This window comes from Ursus americanus, chromosome 36 (assembly GCF_024610735.1).
Source record: "Ursus americanus isolate L20-20 chromosome 36, mUrsAme1.1.p, whole genome shotgun sequence".
NCBI lineage: Eukaryota > Metazoa > Chordata > Mammalia > Carnivora > Ursidae > Ursus > Ursus americanus.
This window is the reverse complement of record NC_142162.1, coordinates 23879488-23888570: the sequence shown is the minus strand read 5'-3', so window position 1 is coordinate 23888570 and position 9083 is coordinate 23879488. Positions and strand designations below refer to the sequence as shown.

General features: G+C 40.9%; 1 protein-coding gene across 1 annotated transcript; it reads left to right on the top strand.

Annotated features, from left to right (window-relative positions):
* Positions 1 to 1525: 1525 nt before the first annotated feature.
* SRP14 (signal recognition particle 14) lies at positions 1526 to 4583 on the top strand. The gene is made up of 5 exons (XM_045816256.2): positions 1526 to 1680; positions 1820 to 1892; positions 2395 to 2507; positions 3698 to 3730; positions 4196 to 4583. The coding sequence occupies exons 1-5, from the start codon at positions 1657 to 1659 to the stop codon at positions 4283 to 4285; spliced, it is 333 nt and encodes a 110-aa protein (XP_045672212.1). The 5' UTR covers positions 1526 to 1656; the 3' UTR covers positions 4286 to 4583.
* Positions 4584 to 9083: the final 4500 nt, after the last annotated feature.

The window sequence follows — 9083 nt, the reverse complement described above, 5'->3', positions numbered from 1 at the left end:
TAGCTTACGTGTTTAAAGGAATTTGTAGATGTGATTAAATTAAGGATCTTGAGATGAGGAGATTATCCAGGCCCAGTGTAATCACAAGGTCCCTATAAGAGGGAAGCAGTAGAATCAAAGTAGTAGGAAATGTATTGGAAGTAAGAGGTTGTAATGATGGAAAGAAGGGGCCACAAGCCAAGGAATGAAAGTGGCTTCTTGTAGGACAATGAAACAGATTTTACCCTGAAGCTTTCAGACACAGTGCAACCCTGTAGACACATTGATTTTAGATTTATGATCTCCAGACATGTAAAAGAACAAATTCATGCTGTTTTAAGCCACTAAGTTTGTGGTGATTAGCAATAGGAAGCTAATACAACCCTCTAATTGGTCTCCCCATTTCCTGCCTTGTCATTCTACAGTGCATTCTCCACACCACAGATGGGGGGGGGGGTGCTTTAAAAATGTAAATTAGATTGCCGCTGTCCTCTTTAAAACTTCCTTAACAAGAAGCTTCTCTTTGTGTTTGGAACAAAATCCAAACTTACCATGGCCATAGGCCCTTTATGAGCTGGTCACTTGCTATCTCTCCAAGCTCTCCATAGTCCATCACTCCTCTTTGAGGACCCAGGGCAATTTGTTTCCCCACTGGGGCCTTTGTTCTAGCCACTCCCTGTGTCTGAAACACTGTCCCCAGATCTTTGAATGGCTGGTCCCTTTAGCTTCTCGCTCAAAGTTCTCCTCTAAGAGATTTCCCGGACCCCAACCTCTCTCTCGTTTGTATCGCCCTGTTGTCTTCACAGCGCTCATCGTTATCTTAAGTTATTCTTACTTATTTCCTGCCTATTTCTTTAACCCAAGTTCCAGGAAACCAGGAACTTCGCTTATCCTACTGTATCCTCAACCCCTACAACAGTGTCTGGCTCAGGCAAAGAGGCCCTCAGTAAAAACCCGTTGCATGATTAAATGCTTGACTTCTCAGAGGGCCTAAGGTTCAAGTTGGCTACTGACAGAGCAGGGCCTGGAATGCAGGTCTCCTGCCTGAATCCCAAGGTGAAACCAAGACTGGACGCCAATCCCTCTCTCTAGAGTTTTTATTTAGCCTTTATTTAGGGCACCCAGCCCAGGATAGAGGGAGAGTTCAGAGGACCGCCATAGGAACTTGGTAAAATGATGACAGTGATAATGGAAACAACAATAACAAAGACTGTTAATGCTTATGGAGCAATTTCTGTGTGTCAGGCACTACTCCAGGTGTTAAATGCATGTACTCTTCACAACCATACTCTGAATTGGATACCGTTATCACAGACTGAGGAAACGGAAGCACTCGGCCGTTAGGTAATTTGCCCAACATACAGCTGAATATACTACAGGTATATTACACGTCTCCATCAAAGCCCTCTTTCGGGCGCCCTCGCACTGACCCAAGTGAGAGAACTTCTGGGTCGCTTAAATCCGGGACCGCCCGAGGGCCGCACTGCAGGTTAGTCCACGCGAGAGGCGGAGGCGTCCCAGAGCGCAGGCGCTGGCGGAGGAAGCGGAGAAGGCGGAGGCAGGGATTGGTGGAAGAGAGTCGAAATCTCATAGCGGAAGTCCCGCCCAGCCTGGGCGAAGCTTCCGGCTCCCATTGCTTGGGCCTTATGCTGACGCAGGGGAGCTAGCTGCGCCGCAATGGTGCTGCTGGAGAGCGAGCAGGTAAAGCCGGAGCGGGCCGGCTGAGGGATGGATGTCGTTTGGGACTTAGCTGGGGCCTCTCCCTCCTACTGCGGAAGGGACGGGGACTTTACGGGGCGAGGATTTGGGTCTGCCTCACGGGGCCCGGTTTGTGTTCCAGTTCCTGACGGAGCTGACCAGACTCTTCCAGAAGTGCCGGTTGTCGGGCAGCGTGTTCATCACCCTGAAGAAGTGTAAGCAGCTGTCGACGCGGCAAGGCCAGAAGGAATTTGGGAGGCCGAGCGACACCCCGCCCGGGGTGTCCAGTGTCGGGAACTGAGGGCGGAGTCTGCCGCGCATCCCCTCCTGCCCCTACCTTCCTCCCGTACTGGGCACATTCAGGGCCGGGGGGCTGGAACATTAGGGATTGTGGCGCGTGCGACCCCCAGCATTTAGCCACCCAAGCTGGTTCTGGTTACGGTGTGCCCCAGTTAGGGCTTTTTTTTTTGGGGGGGGGGGTGTCAGGGATCCCAAATCCCCGCCACCGTTAGATTTAATCTGCTTCGTTATTACCGTGTTCCCATCGTGGAAATAGCAAGTAGTTTCCCAAGGTTTGGCCAACTTTAATGTAGTTAACAGATCTAGAGTAGTGGAGGTGAATTAGGTATCGTCTTCGTATCCCTTCCCTACTTACTAACTTTTCATCTACCTGTTAATGTTTGTGGCTGTGTTCATCAGGATGTATTTTTCATGCAGATGATGGTCGAACTAAACCCATTCCAAGGAAAGGTTCCGTAGAGGGCTTTGAGCCCTCAGACAACAAGTGTCTGTTAAGAGCTACTGATGGGAAAAAGAAGATCAGCACTGTGGTGAGTTGGATTCCCAATAGCACAATTTTGGAGAAAGAAGACTTGAACTTAATTGAGGATGGGCATTTCTGAACCAGGTTTTTGTTTTTGCCTTAAATAAAAGCTAGTAAGTATGTAGCTCCTCAGCTGTTTCGGGATCAGGGCCACCTTTTATTACCCTAGTAGGAAATTCAAGAGCAAAATTAAATTGAAGAAGTTAAATACTAGGTTCTACTGAAGTTTTTGTGAAAATAAAATAAGCATATTGATCCTTACACATAGTGACATTGTAAGGAGCAGGCAGCATAAATATTTGATTCTTAATTCCCTTACTGTGTTGGGCCTTCAATGAACAGTTTCTTGGTACCAGGTGATTTTACTTGTAAGCTGATAATTCACGTGTATTTGTGGTTGACATAGCAAACATGTAGCTGTGTGTTAGGCTTGCTGCTAACATACAGAGAGAATATGGATTTAGTCAACAGCCCTAGTGTTCCCTTTCAAGGTGGAGTGTGGCAAAGCAATAAACTTTCTGGATTCTGAATGAATACTTTCTTACTTTGCTGGGCCAGAACCAGACTGCTCCTCAGTTGTATCAGGATAGGACATTCATGAGAATGTAGACCATAATTAGTTGATAAGTCTCCTTCTACCAGTTATCTTGAGAGGACTTTTATAGTAAAGCAAACTTAGGTGGTTTTAAAAAATGAACTTGGGTATCATGAAATGTGAAAACCTTAGGAATCTTCAGAAGTAGAATTTCTCCTGTGGTAGCTTGCATTTTGCTTAAATAGGCCTGAATTAATGGAAAGTAGGTTTAAAATAAGATGGGGAGGAAGTAGTTTAAATATATCTTGCACAGAAGATTAAAATGAAGTTCTCTGACATCTCTGGAATCCAGGGAGAAAGTCAGTGCCATGTGTGTAAGAAATTTCAGAGGTGAGAAACTTAGCTTCTTTAGGAGCCCCCTTCTGCCTCTTCCCTTCTTGGTACAATTCTCACGTGGAAAAAAGTGCAGAGCTGCTTTGCTTCTTCCTCAGGCAAAGTAAAGTGAAGGAGAAGAATAGCTGTTAGTGTATTATGACCCCTAAAGTTGGAAAGATATATTTTAAAGATTATGATGTTGTTTTAATGAGTTACTGCCTGGGGTGAGACAGAGGATTTCTATATGAGTAATAGGGGTGCACCTTTTTTTTCTTTCCCTTTTCCAGGTGAGCTCCAAAGAAGTGAACAAGTTTCAGATGGTGAGTTTCTGGTGTTCCCTATACACCCTTTCTCAGGGCAGGAGTGAGCACAAAATTGAACACTGGGTTAAGAATGATATTTCTTATGTTTTGTCAGTACTTTGAGTGAAAGCTGCCAGGGTCTGATTTTTACTTTCAACACTGGTATTGTTTTCCTTTTTAGTTTTTTTTAAGGTAGATTTTGCATTTGGCTTCAGATATGTTCTACCTATAGAATAGTAAATAAGAAGTTGCCTGTAGTTTTCCCTTTTTGGTTAAAAAATGTTGGAAGCTGCTGTAATGTGAAAGAGTATGTTTTCCTCTTACACCATTTTGCATAGGATACAAATGTCCCATGGTATTATATGCTTTATCAGGTAGGTAGGCTTTCTGATACTGACTACTCTAAATCCATTGTGGAAATGGGGGCAGCTGCTCCACCAATTTGCAACTCTTCCCACTAAGTTCGTGCTGTGTGTCTTTTAGGCTTACTCAAACCTATTGAGAGCTAACATGGATGGGCTGAAGAAGAGGGACAAAAAGAGCAAGAGTAAGAAGAGCAAAGCAGCACAGTGAAGGAAGGGCACCAGATGTCCTTCTTTCACCAACTAATCACTGAATTACTATTTTTTCTTTAGTGTTTACTTTTGGCCACAAAGCTAGGTTTCTGGTTCCCCTGTAATAACTTTTCATGTGAGATGGGGGTCATTTTGATGGAGGAAGGGCTGCAGTGTTTACAGGATAGTTGTAAGAAGCCAAGTTTATTTTAGAATTGGCTGATTGGTCTGTGTTGTATCATCGTATAACCTGGGATTATAAAGTCTCTGTAATCTGTGTGAAGAACAATGGATCATTAAACCTCTATTTATCTGCACTGACCATCTCTTATTTATTACTTTTCCCACCCCCTATTAATAGTTTCTGGCAATAATTAACTAATTCTGGATTGTATGATTATGAAGGGGCTTTACCCTTATGTTCTAGGTTATTGGTATTAAAACCTGACAGTTTGGGGTGCATGGGTGGCTCAGTCGGTTAAGTGTCAGACTCTTGGTTTTGGCTCAGGTTGTGATCTCAGGGTTGTGAGATTGAGCCCTATGTTGGACTCTGCGCTTGGTGCAGAGTCTGCTTGATTTTCTCTGTCTCTCCCTCTCCCTGTAACCCTCTCCCCTACTCATGCACTCTCTCAAACAAAATCTTTTTTTTTTTTTTTTAAGATTTTATTTATTTGAGAGGGAGACACACAGCGAGAGAGAGCACGAGCAGGGAGGAGAGGGAGAAATAGGCTCCCAGCTGAGCATGGAGCCTGATGTGGGGCTTGATCCCAGGACCTCGGGATCATGACCTGAGCCGAAGGCAGACACTTAAGAGAGTCACCCAGGTGCCTCTCAAATAAAATCTTAAAAAAAAAAAAAAATGACAGTTTTATAAAAAATTGTATTCTTCCCAGCTGGCTGTATAATGTAACATCCTGTTCCTTTTGCACTACCTTAAGGATAAGCACATTACAAAATTAGCAGGAATAATGATTCCAAGTTAAATATGATACTGTATTTCTTTAAACCCTTTGATTGGACATTTTTGGGGGAGGGGAAAAAGAATATTTTACTTTTTTCAAGAGAGCAGGTTGCAAGATGGGTTATCGGCTAATCTCTCTTTATTAGATTTCTTAGTAGAAATACCTGCATCCAAATGAAAAATTTTTTTTAAATTTCAGTATAGTTAACATGCAGTGTTAAAGTAATTTTAGGTGTACAACATAGTGATTCAGCAATTTTATCAGTGCTCATCAGGATAAGTGAATTTTGAATCCCCTTCAACTATTTCACCCCTCTCTCCACCAACCTCCCCTCTGGTAACCATCAGTTTATTCCCTATAGTTAAGAGTCTTTTTTTGGTTTTTCTTTGGTGTTTTGTTTTGTTTTCTTTTGTTGTTTCCTAAATTCCACATAGAAGAATATAGTATATGTATTTCTCTGACTTACTTCACCTAGCAGTATACTCTGTAGCTCCATCCATGTTGTTGCAAATGGTAGGATTTCATTCTTGTTATGGCTGAATAGTAGTCCACTGTGTATATTTGTACCACTTCTTTATCCACTCATCTACCGGTGGACACTTGGGGGGCTTCTGTAATTTGGCTGTTGTAAATAATGCTGCAGTAAGCCTAGAGGTGTATCTTTTCAAATTAGTGTTTTTGTATTCTTTGGGTAAATTCCCACTAGTGAAGTTACTGGATCATATGGCAGTTCTTTTTAATTTTGTGAGGAAACTTCATACTGTTTTCCACAGTAGCTACACCAGTTTGCGTTCCCACCAACAGTGCACAAGGGTTCCTGTTTCTCCACATCATTGCCAACACTTATTCCTTCTGTTTTTGATTTTAGCCATTCTGACAGGTTGGAGGTGATATATATCTCATTGTGGTTTTAATGTGCATTTCCCTGATGATGAGTGATGTTGAGCATTTTTAATTGGTCTGTTGGCCATCTGTATGTCTTCTTTGGAGAAATGTCTGTTCATGTCCATTTTTAATTGGATTGTTTGGATTTTTTCTGTGTTATGTAAGCTCTTTATATATTTTGGATACTAACTCTTTATTGGATATGTCATTTACAGATATCTTCTCCTGTTTCATAGATTGTCTTTCAGTTTTGTTGATTGTTACCTTTGCTGTGCAGAAGCTTTATATTTTGATGTAGTCCCAATAGTTTATTTTTGCTTTTGTTTCCCTTGCCTCAGGAGACATATCTAGAAAAATGTTGCTGTGGAAGATGTCAGGGAAATTACTACTCGTGCTCTCATCTAGGACATTTGTGGTTTCAGGTCTCACAATTAAGGTCCTTAATCCATTTTGAGTTTATTTTTGTGTATGGTGTAAGAAAGCGGTCCACTTTTCTCAACACCGTTTATTGAAGAGACTTTCCCATTGCATTGTCTTGCCTCCTTTGTCAAAGATTAATTGACTACGTAATCATGGGTTTATTTCTGGGCTCTGTATTCTGTTCCATCCATCTGTATGTCTATGCTGTCCGTACTATACTGTTTTGGTTACTACAACTTTGTGAGTGTATCTTGAAATCTAAGATTGTGATATGTCCCATTTTTTGGTTGTTGTTCTTTTTCACAATTGCTTTGGCTATTTTGGTTTCTTTTATGGTTCCATACAAATTTTAGGATTGTTCTAGTTCTGTGAAAAATGTTGGTATTTTGATAGAGATGGCATTACATCTGTAGATTGCTTTGGGTAGTGTGGACATCTTAACTATTTGTTCTTCCAATCCATAAGCATAGAATATTTTTCCATTTGTTTGTGTTATCTTCAATTTCTTTCATTAGTGTTTTGTAGTTTTCAAAGTATAGGTCTTTCATCTCCTTAGTTAAGTTTATTCCTAGGTATTTTGTTATTTTTGGTGCAACTGTAAATGGGATTGTTTTCTTAGTTTCTCTTTCTGCTACTTCATTGTTAGTGTATAGAAATGCAATGGATTTCTGTACATTGATTTTGTGTCCTGCGACTTACTGAATTCATTAATGAATTCTAGTAGTTTTTTGGTGGAGTCTTTAGGGTTTTCTATATATAGCAGTATGATGACATCTGCCAGTAGTGAATAAAGTATTACTTTCTTGGGGTGCCTGGTTGACTCAGTTGGTTAAGTATCTGCCTTCAGCTCAGGTCATGATTCTGGGGTCCTGGAATCGAGCCCTGCATTGGCTTCCCTATTCAGCAGGGAGCCAGCTTCTCCCTTCCCCACCCCCACTCCCGCTCATGTGCTGCTAATAAAATCTTTAAAAAACCAGTTTTACTTTCTTACAAATTTGGATGCCTTTTCTTGTCTAATCGCTGTGACTTCCAATACTAAGTTGAATAAAAGTGGTGAGAGCAGATATCCTTATCTTTTTCTTGATCTTAGAGGAAAAGCTGTCATGTTTTCACCATTGAGTATGATGTTAGGTGTGGGTTTTTCATATATGGCCTTTATTAGGTTTAGAGGGAACATACTTCAAAATATCTGTTGAGGATTTTTATCATGAATAGATGTTGTACTTTGTCAAATGTTTTTTCTGCATTTGTTCAAATGAGCATATGTTTTTTATCCACTCTCTTGTTGATGTGATGTATCACGTTGGTTGATTTGTGCAAACTGAACCACTCTTACATCCCAGGAATAAATCCCACTTAATCGTGGTGAATGATTTTTTAAAACGTATTGTTGGATTCAGTTTGCTAATATTTTGTTGAGGATATTTACATCTATGTTCATTAGAGATACTGGCCTATAGTTCTCTTTTTTTGTAGTGTTTTGTTTAAGTATGTTCTCTGCCTAGCAGGGAGCCCAGTGGGGGCTTGAACTCACAACCCTGTAATCAAGACCTGAGCTGAGATCGAGTCAGATGCTTAACCAACTGAGCCACCAATGTGCCCCATGTTGAGTGTTTTGATTACTGATTTAATTTCATTGCTGGTAATTGGTCTGTTCAAATTTTCCATTTCTTCCTGATTCACTTTGGGAGGCTGTATGTCTCTAGAAATGTATCCATTTCTTCTAGGTTGTCTTAATTTATTGGCATTTAATTTTCATAGTATTGTCTTATAATCCTTTGTATTTCTGTGGTGTCGGTTATTATTTCTCTTTCATTTCTGATTTTGGAGTCTTTTTTTAATGAATTTGGCTAAGTATCAATTTTGTTATCTTTTCAAAGAACAAGCTCCTGATTTCATTGATCTTGTCTGTTTTAGTTTCTGTTTGGTTTATTTCTGCTCTAATCTTTATTATTTCCTTCTGGTTTGGGGTTTTGTTTATTCTTTCTAGCTCCTTTGGGTGTAAGCTTAGGTTATTTGAGATTTTTCTTCTTGATGTAGAACTGTGTTGCTGTAAACTTCCATCTTAGAACTGCTTTTGCCACACCCTGAAGATTTTGTATTTTCACTTTTATTTGTTTCCATGTTATTTTTTCTTTTCCTTTTTGATTTTGTGGTTGACCTGTTCACTGTTGAGTAGCATGTTATTTAACCTCCATGTATTTGTGCTCTTTCCAGATTTTTTTTTTTTTTTAAAGATTTTATTTATTTGCCAGAGAGAAAGAGCACAAGCCAGGGGAGGGGGCAGCAGGCAGAGGGAGAAGCAGGCTCCCCACTGAGCAAGGAGCCTGATGCGGGCCTCAATCCCGGGACCCTGGGATTATGACCTGAGCTGAAGGCAGACGCTTAACTGAATGAGCCACCCACGCGTCCCTCTTTCCAGGAAGATTTTTTTCTTGTGGTTGAGTTCTAATATCATAGTATTGTGACTAGAAAAGATACGTGGTATAACTTATTTGTTGAGGCTTGTTTTGTGGCCTAATATGTGATCTCTTCTGGAGAGTGTTCCAT